The sequence below is a fragment of the Onychostruthus taczanowskii genome, unplaced genomic scaffold, assembly GCF_017590055.1.
Source record: "Onychostruthus taczanowskii isolate IOZ18803 unplaced genomic scaffold, ASM1759005v1 scaffold24, whole genome shotgun sequence".
Classification (NCBI taxonomy): domain Eukaryota; kingdom Metazoa; phylum Chordata; class Aves; order Passeriformes; family Passeridae; genus Onychostruthus; species Onychostruthus taczanowskii.
Window position 1 is genome coordinate 10,716,595 of NW_024499684.1, and position 18,823 is coordinate 10,735,417.

The 18,823-nt window shown below is 49.8% G+C and overlaps 1 protein-coding gene across 1 annotated transcript in view; it reads right to left on the reverse strand.

Annotated features, from left to right (window-relative positions):
* Positions 1-2,817: 2,817 nt before the first annotated feature.
* P3H2 (prolyl 3-hydroxylase 2) overlaps positions 2,818-18,823 on the reverse strand; it is a 65,276-nt gene continuing 49,270 nt past the window's right edge. Inside the window, exons 3-15 of the mRNA XM_041406029.1 lie at positions 18,438-18,627; positions 15,599-15,730; positions 14,311-14,453; positions 12,788-12,877; positions 12,397-12,437; positions 11,829-11,923; positions 9,022-9,149; positions 8,398-8,493; positions 8,155-8,305; positions 7,523-7,640; positions 7,297-7,372; positions 6,103-6,243; positions 2,818-5,020 (exon numbers count right to left, since the gene is read on the reverse strand). Of these exons, the coding sequence (XP_041261963.1) occupies positions 4,928-5,020; positions 6,103-6,243; positions 7,297-7,372; positions 7,523-7,640; positions 8,155-8,305; positions 8,398-8,493; positions 9,022-9,149; positions 11,829-11,923; positions 12,397-12,437; positions 12,788-12,877; positions 14,311-14,453; positions 15,599-15,730; positions 18,438-18,627 (1,494 nt within the window). The 3' untranslated portion in view covers positions 2,818-4,927. The remainder of the gene's footprint in view (positions 5,021-6,102; positions 6,244-7,296; positions 7,373-7,522; positions 7,641-8,154; positions 8,306-8,397; positions 8,494-9,021; positions 9,150-11,828; positions 11,924-12,396; positions 12,438-12,787; positions 12,878-14,310; positions 14,454-15,598; positions 15,731-18,437; positions 18,628-18,823) is intronic.

The window sequence follows — 18,823 nt, forward strand, 5'->3', positions numbered from 1 at the left end:
CCCAGGCTGGGCAAGGGCGTGGATAGGAGGAAACAACCTTTTTTTTTAATTACAGTTTTCATGGGAAGATGTTCAGCTGCCTGTGAGTGCCCAGGCTCTGCCCAGGTGTAAGCAGGAAGGATGAGCAGGGCTCAGTGCAAACTCCATCTCCTTGCTTTGCCCACTCTTTTCTGTGGCCGAACTGCTGCAGCTCTCAGGCACTCAGGAGCTGCAATGCAAAGCTGACAAACCAGGGCAGGCTCTGCTCCCACCCACAGCCACAGCACCTCTGAGTGGGGACACCCTTGCACAGGGACTGACAACCCCACGGTGGGGATGGTGCCACCCAAATCGTCCATGACCAGGTCAGAGAGCCAGCAGCAGGGTGGGGGTACAGCAGGAGGAATGCAGCTGTGGGGTGGGATAGAGTGGCAGCAGCAGAGGGTTTCAGCCAGGTTGGCTGCTGGCAGAGCTTGTCAGTGGGGCTCACAGGGTGATCAGAGCTGCTGTATTTTGGAGGAATCAGTCTAGAGCCTGGGAAATAAAGAGGACGTACAAAAAGACCAAATATACCATGTTTTATAAGTTTACCATAGCCTAGCTTGGAAATAATGGGGATTAGTCATCATCCTGTGGAGCTGTTGGAGACTGACTGTCCACATGGCTCTAAGCCTCCACAAGAACGATGGCAAGGTTCAGTTCCTTAAATTAATGCCTCAGAAAGTCTCTCAGGCTAATGCTTATGGAAGGCCAGGTTCCTTTAGACTGTAGCCACTGGACATAAAGAACTTTGGGTATTTCAGCCTTGATTATAGATTCAGAACTGGGTAAGTAGCCACAAGTCCTATTTTCAGGTGAGGTTTCAGGGGTGAGCTTTTGGCTGGAGAGAAGCTTTCAGCAGCCACTTGGAATAAGGCATTTACAGCCCAAGGGGGCTCAGCCTTAGGCTCTCTGCTGGCCTTTCTTGGAGGTTCTTTACTTACACAAGGTGTTTTCCTTGCTCCTACCCTCTGCACGAGCCCTCAGGTGCCTTGCTCAGCTGTCATGTCCTGTTAGCCACTGCTCCCCAAGCCTTGGTGCTTTTGCTGCCACTGGCTCTTCACACTCTGTTGCTGCATCCCTGACTGCGAAGTGCAGCCTTGTCCTTAATGAAGGCATAATTTCATCTGCATTGCTCTGAAATATGATGGACTTCCCTTTGCTGAGACATGCCTGAGGCTCCCCCTGTGCCCCCACAGCCTGCAGCAGCTTTGTGCAAGGGCTGAGTGAACTTGGCTTGGGCCCACTTGGACATGAAAGCAAAACAAATCTCCTTGGGAGTAAAGGTCCCCTGGCATGGATTAAGAGCATGCAGGCTTCACTTTCAAAACCACATCACACCCAAACACACACACACACACACACACACACACACACACACACACAGCTACCTCAGTTGTTTTAAATACTTTTAAATTCCATTACATTTCCTTTATGGATAGGTTGTTTTTTTCCTCAATGACTGTCATAAATCAACCCTGCTAATCCCACTCTACATATATTATTATTATTATTATTATTATTATTATTAGGGAGGGCACAGCTGAGTGAACAAGGAACGAAGAACTAAGGCATGGTTCAATCACCTCCATCTCCAAAAGGCTCCTGTTGCTAGTGATAGAACTGGGGAATGTACAATACATGGCCAACACCTAAATGGCTTGTGCTTGCCTTTGGTGGGCAGGCCTTGGAGCCATGAGGTGTGCTCTGAAGTGCACATTGGTTTTGAGCTCAGTGCTGTGACTGCAGGCACTGCCTCCCTGGGAGCTGCTTCATGATGGAGCTTTAGGAAGCAGCAATTACCAGACTGGCAGGTCAGGAAAGGAGTAACAGCATGAACCCAAGTCGGAGGAAACAAAAATATAAGTGGACTAGGTTTTCCCTGGGGCATATTTGACCAAGGAGGAGTACATACATTCAGTATTGCTGTCAGCTTTCTTTTAGCAGGGATGCAGGTGCCCTGCAGGCACTCTGGAGGTGACCCTGACAGCTCTGGCAAATGCCAGGCCCCTACATCAAATCCAAGAGTTAAAATCACTTGTCAGTCCAAGCCACCTTGGTGGCAACCCACCCCACTTGGATACAACAGATGCAAAAACCTACTCTGCATCTTGGTGCACACCCCAAAGAGCTCTGCAACTTGCTCCTGTGAGGCTACAGAGTGCCAAACTTGGCACCCACCTCTGCTGTTGCAGCAGAAATACAAATCCACTTCTGAGCTAGACTTTGCCAGAGCAGGGAGCTGGAAAAACAAACAAACAAACAAACAAAACCCCAAACAAACAAACAGGAAAAGTGCCTTTGACTCACTGCATTCCCATTTCCTGGCTTCAGTGTGGCCCAGGCTGCCAGCAGGTCTCATTGGCAGAGCAGCACGGTGAAAGGCATGGCCCAGGCAGCCCGGAGTGCTCTCCCCTCTTGGGGCATGTTTGCAGCGAGTCCTGCAATGATGCATCCCCCCGAGGCTGCTCCCTGGCCCTGCAGCAGAGCTGTCTCACGGAGGTGGCTGTGGTCCTGAACAGCCAGCAGTGCACAGGGGGCTGTCCCTCCTGCTCCCCAAACTGCCTGCAGCATGTCCATGGTGTGGGAGTTACTGCACAGCTGGACACACTGAAAGGCAGAGGGACAGCAGCCAAAAGCATACACAGAGTCCACACTCCTCCAGCATGGAGAGGGGGCTGTGCTGTCAGGTCTAAGGCAGCAAGCCCCAAAGGCACAGGTGCCATCATGAGACAGACCCCAAACTCTCTGGTCTCTCCTGCTAATATTTGACTGAAGAAAGACAAAGACAGGCCCAGATGTGTTTAGTTTATTTTCCCTGGATTTAGACACAGCCCTGGCTAACAGGAACAAACAAACCATGACCTGTGCCAGCCCCTGCACCTCCTTGCAGCAGAACCAGCTGGTGGGATCCCTGGGAGGGCTGGGGCTGCACCGAGGGGCAGCTCTGCAGGATGCCCCGGGCAGTGGTTCCTGGGGGATGGCAGCACAGGCCCACATGGAAGGTGCAGCATTCAGAGTCAAGCCTTGGATGCAGTGGTGCATGTGGACGAACCATGAAATGGGGGTCAGCTGTCCAAAGTGAATGGGGTTCAGCTGCCCTCCCCTTCTTCTCCCCAGCTTTTCCTCTGACTGTTTTGAAAAGGGAGATGGAGTTAAGTATTTAAGACGCACTCAAGCAGAGAAGGCTCTTCAAAGGCAGGAACCTTTAGGCAGTTCTTTGGGGAGCCAACTTGATGAATCTTTTCAGCTATCTATGAGGGAAGGGTGCTGGTAGCTTAAGAATGCCCAGAGCCTTTTTCTCTACACATGCAGCATTGGAAGAGATGCAGCAAACAACTCTTCCAGCATTTTCTGAGTGGTAATAGTTCCCTCTTCACAGTCTGAGCATTTATTTTTAACTCAAATGCAGAGTTTCCTTCTATCTTGCCCAGGACCAGCTTTTGAGGAGGTCTCTACAGAAAGACAATCCTTGTCTGCAGCCTTTGCAGCCAGTGCCTGGATGGGAAGAGGAGGCTTCTGAGCCTGGGAGGTTTAAACAGGCACAAGCTACAGGAGCAAAGAGAAAAGACAATTCTCTGTTGCAGATTTTAAGTCTTGGGAATGCCAAACTGGCAGAGGGGAGCAGAAAAGGACTGACAAAAGAGCCAATGCAGCAGGGAGCTGAGTAAAGCACTCAAGGATGTGAACTCCAGCAAAGGTCCCTGTAGTGTTTTCTGGCTAGATTGCAGCCTTGCAGTAATTTCAAGTGAAGATTGCTGAAACCTGCCTTTTAAGAACTGCATTCCAGCAGCAGAAGCAGCTGTTGGGTCAAAATAAAAGCTGCCCTTATGTCTGCGACAGAAATCCTGTGACTCAGTGCCTGCTCTGACTGAGATAGGGGCTGCTCTGATCCCACACACAGGATTAAATTTAATGGTTGGGGAGGAATGATTTACTGGCCTAGCAGCAGTTACTCGACTACTTGCTTTCACTGCAACATCTTCAGGCTGGGTCAGAAATCCTCTGAGCAAATAGATACTGCCACACCATGAACATCTGCTGCTTCTGCACTGCCAGGATGGGAGCATGCAGCCAGGACATCCAGAGTGCAGAGCTACACCATGACCATCCAACACCATGGCACTGTACCTTCCTAAGCTGCTTCCCAACAGGAATCCAGAAATTATGACTACAAACTCTGGGTTCTACCAGCAGCAGACTGGAAACTCAAAGGATGCAGTGTGAAGCAGAATCCTTCATGTTCCCAGGCCATCAGCAAGAGAAGGGACTAAACATGAGTGACAGACCCTCTTTCACCAGAGTCAGCTGCAAATCACACCCCATCATGCCTGTGCACAGCTCATGGCCCTGCTCAGCAGCTGATTTCCAGAAGCTCTGCTCAGAATTAATGCCCAAACACCAGCCTCACATGGCTAGAGAGAAATCTCCACTTTGCTAGCACTTGGGTTTTCCTTTGTTTTTTTTCCCCTAAAAAGCATATTTCAAATGGTGAGAGACAGTCATAACTCCAGTTTTTGTGGCCCAGTTTCCCCTAGCAGGAGCAGGAAGACTAGTGCATTAGGACACCTGAGAATTTTATCCAGCAGATGCTAAAGAGAAGCAGCTACTTTTGGTTGAGAAAGAAAAAAATGGGTTCTCCAAGCAGGTAGAGTGGGCCTGAATGAGTCCTGAGAAGTGCTAGAGAAAAACAGGGAATGCTGGAAGCAAAGGCAGCCCCACCAGGAGATGCTGGCACAGGGATGAGGGTTCCATCAAAAGCTGTGCTAAATACAGAAGAGGCATTCCTGAAACTTCACAATCTTATTAACCTGTTAATTTATACAGCATCTCTGTACAAAAATAGAAGGGTTCTAATAAGATTAACAATATTAAATAAATATTTAATAGAAAAAGTCTTTGGCCTAGTTCATAGCTCATCCTTTGGGTTGATGTTCATTTCACTGGGTCCTAGATGCTCCTGGTCCAACATTGCAATCACTTCATCTGCCTGGATTCGTTCCTGCAAAAGGGGAAGGGAAGAAATGGTAACAGCAGAGCTTCAGTGCCTGCTCCAGCTAATTCAGTGAGGCCCAGGCTGCTGGGAGGACACACAGCAAGGATTTTACCCCAGAACCAGCAGTGTAGGTGAGAGGATGGGGGAGAGCCTGGGACTCAAGCTGGGGATTTGCTCGGCAAAATTAATCAAATCCCTTTCCACCTCAATGCCTGATTCCCTCCTCCCTGCAGGGCTGCAGTGGTTGGGGCAGAGCTGATGTTCTGTAGCTCCCTTATCACACTTCACTAGCAGCCACTGCCACAGCACACCCTCCTCCTGTACCCTCTGCTTGTTGTTGATTTCCAGCTCCCTGGGCAGGGCTGATCTCCTACTATACAGGCACCAAGCCTGGAGGAATTTCTGCTAGTGCAAAAAAACTGGGAGACACTGAATTACATGTCTCAAAATAAGCTTTTCCCCAAACCTCGCAGCCCACCTCCATCACAAGCCAAAGGAATGAGGGTTTTGCATTCTCCCTGCATTTAGTTTTGCTCAGTCTTGTATCTTTGATTTTTACAGAGCAGAACTGCTACCAAAGGGAGGCAGGGGCTGGTACAGCAGCTTTTTAAAACAGAATGCGGAGGGTGCCTGGTGAAAGGCATCACAGCCCAGATCTTCCAAGGCATCTTGGGTGCCCAGAGCCATGGACTTCAAGCTGCTGAAATGCCTATGGAAGGACTTAGCAGCAGGACTCATGCAGCACTCTGGGCTGTGGATGGCTCTGCAGGAGTTCCCCATCCATCAGGCTGCTGCCACTAGGTGTCAGAAATGGCCAGCCCAGCCCTGCCGGGAGCCCTTCCACACCCCACTCAGCACACCAGCCCAGCACTGCACCCCACCAAGGGCCAAGGGCAATGTGTGCCCAGGACCAGGAATGGCAGGAAAAACCTCTCCTGGGGCCACCAGCTCCTATCACGGGAGTGCTGCTGCGGGGGCTGTAATGGGATGAAAACAGATGTACTGGGACTGGAGAAAATAAGATGGTCCGGGTTCCTGTGGGATGCTGGGTATGCCCCAACTCCTCACACCACGATGGGGGGACTCACCAGCTCTCTGTAGAGAGGGTCCAAGGTGAACCAGAGAGCCACAGCACAGCGCTGCCCTTTGGTGACTGCCTTCACCCCGTGGGGGTTCTCGCCGCCCGACGAGAAGCTGATCATCCTCCCACACTTGGGCTTGATGGAGGCCTGCAGGGAAACAGCACAGCCAGGCTGGCAAGGGACTGCACACGCTGGCTTGGCTGGGATCACCATGCCCCAGGGCTTGGGACCTCACTGAACATCCCCCTGCATCGCCCCAGGACCTGGTGAGCTGCTCGGGGGGGACCTGTAGAGCTCTGGGCATGGCTGGCAAAATGTGTGGGGTAAATAGGGAGATGTGAAGCTTGCTTCTGCTGAGCAGACATTGTGCAGAAAGGACATAATGGCATGGAATCTCTGCAAAACCTACAGGTGACCACCTAGAGAAGACATTGTGCAGAAAGGACATAATGGCATGGAATCTCTGCAAAACCTACAGGTGACCACCTAGAGCAGACATTGTGCAGAAAGGACATAATGGCATGGAATCTCTGCAAAACCTACAGGTGACCACCTAGAGCAAAATGGGGCCATGGCATAACTCCAGGGAGGTCCAGGGTGAGCCTGGCATGGCTGTCAAACACCTCTTTCTTTCTTCTCATGGCAGAGTCCACAACAGTCCTGCAGGACCTCAGGAGGAGAACTGCCAACCAAACCAACCCTCAGGCACTTAAGTAGGCATAATCTACCCTCCAGCTTCTCCAGAGACCCCAGCATGGTGCCCACACCTCTGTCCAATCACAGAGTGGGTGCCCAGCTCCCTTAATGGCCCCAAACAGAGGTGAAGACTCATGCCTGAGCCACATCCCTCTCAGGGTCTGATGTCCACCACTGTGACCCTCTCTGGAACAAGAGACCTGCATCTGTATGGAGACACCAGTTCATGTTTGACCACGAGATGGGGTGGCACCTCAGCAGTCCTCCAGGCCGGGGACAACTACCAGCCATCCTTCTGCCTGCACTGGGGGTGGGGAGAACCCCTAATCCATAGGTTTACTGCTTGGCATGGCCTCTAGGGATGGAGCAGATGGTCTGTGCACCTCTGCAGCAGGATTTTGTATGGGCTGTTTGCAAGGTAGGAGTCACAGGCTGCCAAAGGAAGCCCAGAGCCCTGAGCATGGACTGTTGAGGAACAGCTTTTGGCCCAGAGCACCAACTCACTGTCACAGTTTTGGCGTCCATCTCGGTGAAAATGAACTCGCCACCTTCAAAATCTGCGTTCATGTACAGGAGGGCACTGGGGAAGGAAGTGGGAAACCCCAGTTAGGGGAGCACTGGGGAGGTCTCAAGGATGACCCCCACCTCCTGGACAGATCCCACATTGCTCCACTAAGAGAAGAGTGGGGACAGCCAGAGGGAGAGAAGTCCCTGGGAGATTCCTTCCTACCTGTAATCCCGAAAGGTGTAGGCAGGAGGTTCCTTCCAGCACTCGTTGGCTTCGGGGTCCAAGAGGCAGTTGTCAGCATGGATGGGATGGCTCAGATCATTCCTGCGCTCCTGCTGGCCTAGGCAGGACCATGTGGAGGAAGGGGGAAGGAGAAGGGATGGATGAGATGGAAATGCCATGCTCTGTGGGGGTCCCATCATGGGGTGGCAGCCTACCCTGACCCCACTCCAGGTGGTGCTCACAGGTGAGAGGAGGAAAGGAATGGCTGGGGAGAAAAGGCAACATCTGAGGACTCAGATCTGCACAGCTTTGCCTGTTCCTGGCTGCAAGGAAGTGAGATGGAGAGCTTGGGCTGGGGTGAAATGGAGAAGGGACAGACAAGAGGAGGCAAGAGAAAAGGAAGGAGAAAATAGGAAGAGTTGCAGATATGAAAACCAAGAGACATCCCAGAAATTATTTTTTTTGGGGACAGCACTGCCCACTTTTTGCTGCTGTGGGATGCTGACTTTCCCCAGCCCTTGGCCACCAATTTAAGCATTAAGCAAAACAAAGCTACTCTGAGCTCATAAACCCCCAAGGAGGGCTGAAGCCCTCCCACGCTCCCTGCTCCAGTGCCAGCCCCGGCTCCTCACCGGAGAGGGCGGTGCGGCACACCAGGTGTGTGTAGGAGAAGTAGAGCGTGGAGTTGAGCAGGAAGTAGGACTGGACGATCCTGCGAGCCTTCTCACTGATGTCGTAGAACAGCCGGGCACTCTTCAGCGGGACACGGCCCTCGTAGCCATACTGGGCAAGGAGAGGGGCAAGGAGAGGTCAGTGTCATGTGCAGACTGGGAGGGAGGGCACGGGAGAGGAGGAAAAGGAGGAGGGAGCTGTACCTTGAGGGCTTTGAGGACAGTGGCTCCTTCAAATCTCTCATTTGGGGTGTGTGGGGAGGTTTTGCCCCTGTAACCATCTCCAGCTAACATGATCCCCTGGAAAACAGGAATACAGATGAGGGGTGAACTGGTGTGTCAGGAGAGAGGGATCTGCAATGGGGTGCATGGCAGTAGAATGTACAATGGCAGTACATGGCACCCTCTTCCCAAATCCCCCAGGGCTGCAATCACTGGGCCAGGTGAGTTGGGGTGGAAAGGTGCTGCAGCTCTCTGTGAGCACAGATGCAGGATATCAACCACCCCCCTCCTAACTGGGGATGTTCAGGCACCCTCAGTCCCTTCCCAAGCCCAGTTAATGGTGAATGAGAAGGCTCAACCAGACTTGTGGATGAGCATCCTTTGGGTTGTTATAACGTGGGGAAAGAGCTCTTTCTGCACAGGCTCTGTCCTGCAGCCCAGCATGGAGCAGCAGCTCCCGTGCTGCAGTTATGGGTGTGCACTGGGGACAAGCATCCATCTGCTCTCCACAGACATCCTGCCATCAGCAAGGCATGAACCCATGGTCTCCAGAAGCTGATCACACATTCAGCTGTCACACTCAGCCCAGGAACATTGCCCACTCACACTGGCCACCCTGTGCAGCTCCCGGCACTGCTCCTCCGAGATGACATTATCCAGCAGCACCCGCTGGGTGCCATTCAGCTGCTGAGAGTTGTAGACAAACTTCACATCGCTGTACAGAAGAGGGCCCCCTGAGGAGAGACACAAAACCATCCTGCTGAACATGCCCTGGCCTTGCTGACATCTAGTACAGAGGCTGGAGGCCAGCTGAAGTCACCCAGGTGTGCTGACAGGCAAAGAGCTCCACAGCAGAGAGCAGAGTGTGGCCTCCCATCAGCAACAAAAGAAAAAGAAGCAAGGGGAACACAAGGAGATGAAATCAATTTGCTTCAGGAGCATCAGCATTTTTCTACCTTCTCAACAGCTGCCTTGCAAATGCAGGGACCACAGCCTGGAAACACCAAACCCCAGTGGGACACAGGGAGAGACAGGGGCAGTGGATAACTGGGCTCTCCAGCCCAGCTGTCAACACCAATGTAGGTTCCCATTGCACCTGTGCTGTGTGGATGCTGCTGGCTTGGCATGCAATGCCACCCTCTGCAAGTGTCATCAGTGTTTTTTGTCTGTCATACACAGAGGAAACCTCACATGGTGTTGAGCTTGCAGCAAGCATTGCTCTCCTCCAAGAAGGAGGGCAGGGAGTGTATGAGCCAGAGGACTCTCGGGATAATCCTCCTCCACTGAGGAAAAGGAGCTGCCCTGGCTGTCCCTGCCATCCCTCACATCCTGACTCTGAGCTGCCTCCCTCTGCCTGCAAGCGTTTTACGAGAAGTTTCAATCCATCCCCATCAAATCTGACTGATCAAAAAACCAGAGCAAGGCCCCTAAACCACCATCTTTTGAAGCCTCTTCCACAAATCTCCTCAAAGAGAGAAAAGGAAAGAAATTGTAACAATACAAGCCTAAACCAGATGTCGCTCCAGGAAAAAAATTAAATACATCTAAACCGTGAAGAAAATTATTTGTTGTCACAGAAAAGCAATTAAATAGAGGAAACAGAGCTGCAGAATTCCTCCCATCATGTGGCACAAGGCAACTTCTCTGTGACAATGCTTTTGTAACTTTTACTTTTCCTGTCTATTGAGTCAAAACTGTGTTCTTGGCAGGTCTCCTTGGCCTATGGAGGACACGTAAGCCCCACAAGCCCTGTTATTAGCTCACAGCTTTATTTCTGAAGAGTTAGGAAATGGAAAATATGGGATGTTTCTGGTGTTCACTGTGCTGATTTTGTTGCTTGATAACCACACTTATTGCAAATGTGGCTGGATCACAATCAGAATTCTCAAATCCATACTCCTGGCATCCTCCAACACAGGGCTGAGTCTTCCAGCTCAGCTGTTCTTCCTCAGCCATAAGCACATGAGGGATGAACATGGAAGGCATCTCTGAACACTTCCAACATTTCTCCTTGTTCCTCCCAGGGAACAGTTGAGCAGCTCTGTGCCATGGACACTGAGCCCTTGTCCCAGACTGACAGTGTGCTCCCACCTGCTTTCCTTGCCTCTGCCCTCTCGAAGTAACAGCACAGAGACAGACCTGCTTCCTGTGTCTGTGCTCTGTGAAAAACACCCCAAAGAAACTGAGGAATTCTTTGGACTTTTGGGAGAGAAGGAATTGGCAGAAAGGAGGAAGGGGGGAAGGGTAGAAGTACAGAAGAGTATAAAATTAAAATACACTTTTCTCTTTCGGCCTTTTCTTTTTCCAAGTAAAAAGAAAGAAAAAAAAAAAAGACAACAGAGAAAGGCAGCAGCTGGATGGACAAAAATACCAGTTTCTTTTTGATGGTTTGAGTTTTCTTTGTAAACAAAAACATTCTGCAAATAAACCAGAATAAGAGCATAGAAAGAAAATAAAAACAGAAAGAATGACTCTGAAATTACTTGGTTATAAACAGCAAACAGGCCAACAAATATAATTCAACCAGCTCTTGGCTTAAGCAAGATCTTTGGTATCTTCCTGTGGTATTTGCCTATTTTATGTACAGCTAGAGAAGGGATAACAACACTCTGAACACAACACTGAGCAGCTGGACACAACTTGGGCTGGGGAAAGCTGTGAAATTCCCCAAAAAGTGCTACCACCCACAGCATTACAGGGAGGTTTAATTGCCTGCTGCTGTGGAGCTGGCTCACTAGAGACACAAGACACCTCCTGGCTTGAGACCCTGTTGTTTTGCAGCAAGGACTCTGCTTTGGTGCTTGGCTACAATATTGTTTTTCAAAATTGTTAAAGGGAAAAATCCTGTCTTCAGTAGATGTTGTGGTATTTTCTGTGGCTGCTGAAAATGTGCTGAAATCAGTTGAAATGTCTGCTGACAGGCTTATAAACAAGTGATTTCGTGTGAGCTAAGACATGAAATCGTAAGCTTAGTCTGCAAAGAGAAGTGGTTGCTAGTATGGTGTGATCCAGCACATTTAGCAAAGCATCAGGACAGGCTGCTTCCAGCACCCATCCTTCTGCAGCCTGGACAACAGGGAACACACTGATCTTAAAAGTACCTGGACAGAAGACTACTGTTTGCTGGTTTGCTTTCCCCACGGTGAGGAAGACCCAGCCTCGCAGCTCCACATCTCAGGGCTCTGTACTGAGTAGCCCAGCAGGTGGAAAAAACAAGTCCAAGGGCACAGCAGTGCCCTGGGATCCACAGACCCAGAAATTCTGTGGCAGCACTTGTCTGTCTCTTAAACAAAACTTGAACTCCCTTGAATAGGAGTGGCCCCCACTGCTCAGTGGCCAGCCTTTGCAGTCTGTAGTCTCCAGCAACAGGAAAAAAAATCCTGATTTTGTTGAGACATGTTCATCAGCCTTACCCTCCTTCAGCTCTCGATCTGGCTTTGGCATGGGTTTCTTTGTCAGGGACAGCCGGGGCCCATCCTCGGGTTCACTGCTGATGCTTGATGGGACACTGAGCAGCAAAAGAGAAGAGGAACATCACGACTTTGGCCACAAGCTCTTCAGCTTGCAGTTTTGCTCCCTTTGGAAACTAACACACAGAAACCCCAAGCAAATCAGTACTTTGTACAAATGTCACAGCCATACAAGCTGAAGCTCTCACCCTGTCCTGTGGCAAACATTGCTTTTCTGGTAACGAGAGCAACAGTTTCCACCTACAAAGCACAGACACCAACAAATCTGACCAGCACCCCTTGTCTCAGCAATCAAGTTCCCTCTAGACCATTGCTGGTTTTGAGGCACTCAGGTAAAATAAGGTTATTGTGGGAACGTTTGCAATGGCAAGGGGCAAAGGGCACTAATTCAACCAGGATGGTGTGCTGGTGGATGGGCAGTACCCCTGAGTGGCAGGCTGGTAACCCACCATGAGCACATCCCTTGATCCCACCGTGGGAATGGTGAAGCTGCAGCTCAGCTGTGGCTCACCTGTGCTCGTCCTGGCGGGCGCCGTACCTGTTCCAGTAGTTCTGTGGGAAAAGAGAGCACAAGCTTCTTAATTTAATGCTCCGCCAAAGCCAGGGCTTTACCTGCTCTGCCTGACTCCCAGGGACATCAGCCAGCCTCTCTGGCTCCATCCCACATAACTGTGAGCAATGGCCTGAGTTAACCAGATTGAAAATGTGGATGAGGCTGTCTGTGCCTCTCCTTCACCCCAGGAATGCCTTCTTTGCTTTGCCATCCCCGTTTTCCTATAGGGAACAAACCAGGCCAAGACCCAGCTCCTGAATCACCTACACAGGGCTGGATGTACAGGAGAGGGGCAGGGGGGAGTGCTCCTAGAGCTGTGAGGTGCTGGCCCAGCACAGCCAGGCGTTACCGGCTCCGTGTAGGCGTATCCCAGGCCGGCCGCAGCCACCCGCAAGAGGTGAGACTCCAGCTTGTGGCGCCGCAGCAGCGTTCGGGCTTCCTGCAAAGAGAAGGAGAACAGGAGCAGTAGCACTTGGCCAGCTTTTGCAAGACAGTGGCAATGCACCTCTGCTTCAGAGGGGTTTGGTTTTCATGTAATGCTGCAGATTGCTTCAGGTTGAGGGATGCTTGGAGCAACCCCAGGCAACAAGGTTGAGCCACTCAATACACGACAGAAGGTGTTCAGCAACTCATTTAGGAAGCCTGAATCCGCAAAACACTTGTCCATAGCTGGCAGAAACTCCTGAGCACCTTGGAGAGCCTCAAAATAGCTGGGCGAAAGGCTGGCCAGAGAAACCCCAGCTGCAGAATGAGGGCAAGTTCAGGCTGGTGGAGCAGGGACCCTGACTGGGCTGTGCCTCAGTTCCCCCAAGGAGCCCATGGCCTGGCCCTGGGATGCACTCAGAGTGCTTGGATGGGGGCCACTAAGCACAGCCAGCTGGAAATTGTCCATCAGAGGGCTTTCTTTTGAATGAAAAATCTGCGAACAGAACACTGGTATTTCTCCTAGAAAACTATTGTGCAAAGAAAAATAAATTCATTTTTTTAACAGAAAATTTCAAAACACTGTAAACAATTAAATGTTTTTGTCAACTTCAGGGGTTTTTTCCTCGATTCATTTTGTAAGGGAAAACAACATTTTTTCTTGTTTTCCTTTCCATAATTTTGCTTTTATTTTTTAGTACTTTACCAAATTCACCTTGATGTGCCTGGAAGTCAAGGAATTCCCAAAGGAATGGAAAAACCAGTTCCTGCCAACACTCTATTATTTACGGTGTGAGGGGAATGATCTGGGATGGGATGGGATGGGATGGGATGGGATGGGATGGGATGGGATGGGAGGAACTTCTGTGTGGTGAGGAAGGCAGCCCCAGGGCCACAGATAAGGGCTGGAGAGGAAGCCTGTCCTGCTGGGTGATGGAACACACAGTTTGGTTATTTGACCCCAGCCTAACCTCTCTGTGGTAGCAGAGCTACTGCCTGCAGAACAGGCTGAGCCCTGAACTCCAAGCTAAGAGATTTGAAAGTAATGCTGGGATCCCAGCCTCCCCTGGGAAATATTTCTCAGCCCTATCTGCAGATGCTGCCCTTTGCTCAGTGTTTCTTTGCATTCCTCCTCCATGTGTCTGCCGGAGCACTGAACAAGAGGAGGGTTTACACTGTTGGTCACTGCCCTCCCTGCCCTTGCTCAGGCTTTACTAGGATGAAGTCCCCATTTAAAGCAGATCCTGGGCACTGGCTTCTCCTCCACACAAGTGACTCTGAACTTGCACCCTGAAAATCACCACCTCAGCATCACCTGCGAGCCCAGCACTTCTGCTTCTCTTTTTAAAGTGGTCCCACTGGGGGAAAGCTGCCAGGCTGCTTTAATTTCCACCAGATTTCTTTGTTAAAGCCTCCCACCAAGAGCTCTGAGGTGCCACTCACTCTCACCTTTCTGGGTTTGATGGTGGCTGGATCCACTGTACCTTCCAAGAGACCCTCGTAATAACCTGCGTTCTCCAGGACATCTTCATCGTCCGGGTGGAACAGCAGGTAGGACTTGGCACACTCCAGGGCTTTTACGTAGTCACCAACTGGGGGCAACACAACAGTGGTCAGGGGGGCACAGGGGGGCACAGGGGGCTCACACAGAGCCCAGGAGGGGACTCTGCAGGGAGGGAAGCACAGCCTGAGCTCCCCACCAGCTGAAGCGGCAGCCCAGGACTTCACGGGGCTCTTTTGATGCCTCTTTGTCTTAACCACTGCACTTCACCAGCAAGGAAACTGAGGCACAGAAACAAGAATTCTCTGCCATCATGCACAGACCAGATGGTATTCAAATTGCATCCAGCTGGATGGGCAGGACGTGGATACTGTCTGGCATCAAACTGCCTCTCATCTGTGCAGCATCTCTCAGGGCCCAGGGGTTTTCACCCACCACAGCAAACCTCTAACTGGGCAGAGGAAAAAAGAAGCCTGTACACCATACATGAACTGGCTCCTCCTGCTTTCTTCCCCTTGTGTTGATGAATGATTAATCTTTATGTTTTAATAGAAATTTTGACCCTTGCACAGTCTGCCCTTTTCAGCAAAGAGTTATTAGCAAAAGCCTGAGAGCAGATTTCTATTTTCTTTTATGTAACAAAACATAATAAAATAGCATACAGAACCACAAAACTGGCATGATTTTTTAGCATTGCCAACCCTCATTTTGCCATGCTGCCAACTCCTGCAACCTTACTGACATTTTGCCATGCTGCCAACTCCTGCAAGCTTACTGTGAATCCTAAAATATTTGGTAATTGGCAAAAATTGGCATCTTAGGATAAGCTTGAGCTAAGTTACGTATCTGTTATATATTAATTTAGAAAATATATCAGTTTGTTTCAGAAAATGTGAAACATATGAATCCCAAGGATTTTAATATTAAAACTCAAATGAAAGGACCCTAAAAAGCATGATTTATTTAAAGAATAGTAATATTTAAGCTAAAAGTTGGGCTTTTAAAACCTGACTGATGATCTAAAACACCTTCATACAACTACTTCATTGTATTTCAGTCAACCTGACTTTTGAAGAGACAATTTCCAATGTCCTTTGCTTCTCTTTCAGACCATGCCTCTGCATCACTGCAGTGTGGACATCAGGGGAAAGAGCCTTACTCCCACATGGAGCAGCCTGAACTTGCACAAACTGAACAGAACCCAGCAGTGCTGTGGGGAACAGTGCCGTGCTTTACCTCTGTAATAGGCAAACTGCAAGTAGTCGTAGTGGAGGGGAAGGAAGTTCTCGATGGGCGAGATCCGGCCCGAGCGCGTGGCCAGCTCCCGGACACAGTCGTGTTTGCAGGCCAGCACCTGCATGTAGTGATCTGCCAGGAAAAGAGGGAGAGGTGCTCTGAGCTGAGGGGATGGTGACGGTGCCCAGACAAGAACAGACAGAGGTTCAAACTCCTGAGCTGAAGGATGTGCAACTCACACTGCTTTGGCCTGGCAGGTGAGTGTTGTCCATCATGCACAGACCAGATGGTATCCAAACTGGATCCAGCTGGATGGGCAGGACGTGGACACTGTCGTGCATCGAGGGAAAGAGCTCAGGCTCCTCCCCACAGCCAATCTGACAGAATTGTAGTTATATTTTTGCCCCCTTTAAGGAACGCCTTCCTCCTTCTCTCAACTGTAGAGGGAGCATGAGCATTTCTTTAGTGCGGTAGGAGCTGCTGCTGCAGGTGGCAGGTAGCACTTCAACCCCAAGAGACAAACCACAAAGCAGAGAAGACAAAGTGGCCACATGTGCTGCCACGTGAAATCCAGCTCCAGACTCCCTTCCTTCGACTCATCCTTAATCCTCTCCTTTCCTGCAACAAGAAGGCTCTGGAGGGCACGGGGAGGTTTAACTAAGAGGGGTTGGTGCCGATTCTCAGCACGGCCAAGCAAGGTCAGTCTGAAAGGTCCAAGGTGCAAATCTGGGCAGCAGAAATCCCCCTGTTAGTTGCTTCTCAAAGATGAGGTATCCCCCAGGGAATCACAAGCACATGTTAAACATGGGCCATTAACAAAGTTTCTTGATTAGTGGGACTCCACAGTATAGGCCTTGTACCAGCTGTACAATTTCAAAGCCAACACTGACATCTGATTCCATTTTGGAGTCTTTGCTGCAATGTACTTACGAATCTAATTTGCTTGCTCTGTCTCTGCACACCATTAAAAACCTTAAGAAACAAACACAGGCTTGAAAATAATGTGCTCAGCTACCAAAGCATTTCTTAGAGCTGCCATAAAAACCTCCTGAGGAATTTGCAATGAAATCAAGTGGAAACTCAGAACAGTGCCTATGTGCTCTTGACAGGTAGCCTGAGTAATCTGACTTACCATGCACATCCAGGGTATTACATTAGGAAAAGCAAGAAGGGAAAGGACATAAATCATATTCTTGTAATTTAAACCTGTTTAAGCATCCCAGATCTAAAATAATCAATCCATCACTGAGAAGCACTGCTTTTTCTTGGTACCATAATCAATTCACTGAAATATATCTGTCCTTGGGGGAAAAAGGTGAGAGTGTTTCAACCCCAAAAAGCAGCACAGCAAATTAGTTAGGGATTAGAAAGAGAAATGAGTTTTGAAGAAACCTAAATTCTCTTTTCTTGGTATATTATGTGTTCCCACTCCCTACTGAAACATCTGGGCCTGAGTGCCTTGGACCAGGAGTGAACTTTGGATTATGCTGTCCTGGAAGGAGCCACCTATATTCCTACAGAAAAGCAGTTGCATCAAGGATCTTATTTCCCTCCCTCAACTCCATGTTCCTTTGGGTGCCTGAATGGTTCTGGGGTTTGGGTTGTTATAGCCAGGCACACATGGCCAAGCCTCAGCACTTGCAGGGACCCTCTGGCTGTTGTCCCCGCCAGGTGATGTCCTGCTCTGCCTGTCTGTGCTCAGGAAGGGCCAGCACAGAAACAGCTCACTGGGGCTGCACTCGACTTGCACAGCACAGGAGCTGCTTGTCCTGTTTGAAGAGCAGCAGCTCTCAGTGAGAAGGATGCTGGGTTTGCTTTGCCACTGAAGGCTGCTCTCTGGATGGGTGTCCTGGTGTTCTGGTCAAAGCTCTGAAAGCAGGCCTGATCAGCTGACAGCCACACTGGTACCAAGTCAGCCTTTCCAACACTTCTATTTTTTGCACGGATAAACAAACCCCACCAGGGCAGCTTCCCATCCGGTATGCTGGTGGTTTCTCCTCTTGGTTGTTTCAATTAGATTTCCTGTCTCGACACAAAAATTATGCAAACCCAAAAAACATTCTGCATCTGAGTGAAGTATTTTCCACATAAGAAGCAAGATTTCAGGACTTGATGCAACTCCAAGACCATAAGCAGATAAATAAGATTTCTGTCACCAAACAAACCCTTATTTATTGCTCTTCCTTCCCTTACGACTAATTAAATGTAATCTCATTTCCACTGAGAATGAACTGTTTTAATCCTCTCTGGCTCAGAGCCACACATGCAAATCTGAAGATTACACAGCAACGTTCAATTCTCTCCAGAGATTTCAGTCAAGATCATAATTAGGTGGGTCTCCACTAATGACAAATCCATCCTTTTGGATGGGGAGAAAATCCATGTTACAAGCCTTTCTGGCAACTTTCCTGGCCACCTGGAGCATGGCCAAGAGAACTGCGGCTCTCTTCGTATGCTTTCAGAAACAGAAAACATAAACAAAGGCCAGCAATGTCTAGGTTCCAGGGAGGTGTGCGGGACTGTGTACAGGGAAAACGGAAGCAGTTTACGACAAAGCACCTAAACTTCCAGCTCTAACAGCAAGCTGCAAATGCTCCACACATCTGGAAATGCAATTCTTCTAGCCCAGCTTCTGTTCAGGACCAAAACGAGATATTCTAGCTCACTGTCCTCTGAGTTTGCACTTTCTGGGCTTCCAGGTGCCTCCTGCAGCGTTACTCACCAGCAGCAGAGATGGAAGGGAAGACACTTCAACAAATCCAGCCAAAGGCCCAAACTCAATAACTAAAAACATTTCAGGGCCAAGGATGAGAACTCTAAAAATGCAAAAAGATCTCACCTGCAATAGCTTCGTAGAGACCAGCCTTGTAATCCAGGTACTCGTGCTCCTCAAATCTCTGCGGCCCCTCACACATGACCTGGCAATCCTCATCCTCAGAGTAGTATCCCTTCAGGGCACGCTCCAGGAACTCAATGGCCAGCTCGTACTCCTCCCTGTCATAGTGCCTCACCCCAGCACTGTAGTCCTCCTGCAGAGCAGGTGGGCAGAACACAAAGCATGAGCAGGCCATGCTGCCTGGAGCACAGCATCCTGCCCTTGCCACTGCAGATGCTTCTCAAAAGAAGCTACAAGGGCACTGGGACAGGGACAGGACAATCTCCCCAGATACCTATCAGATATAACCACTTGTATCAAACCATGTTTAAGCCATCAATGGACTTTTG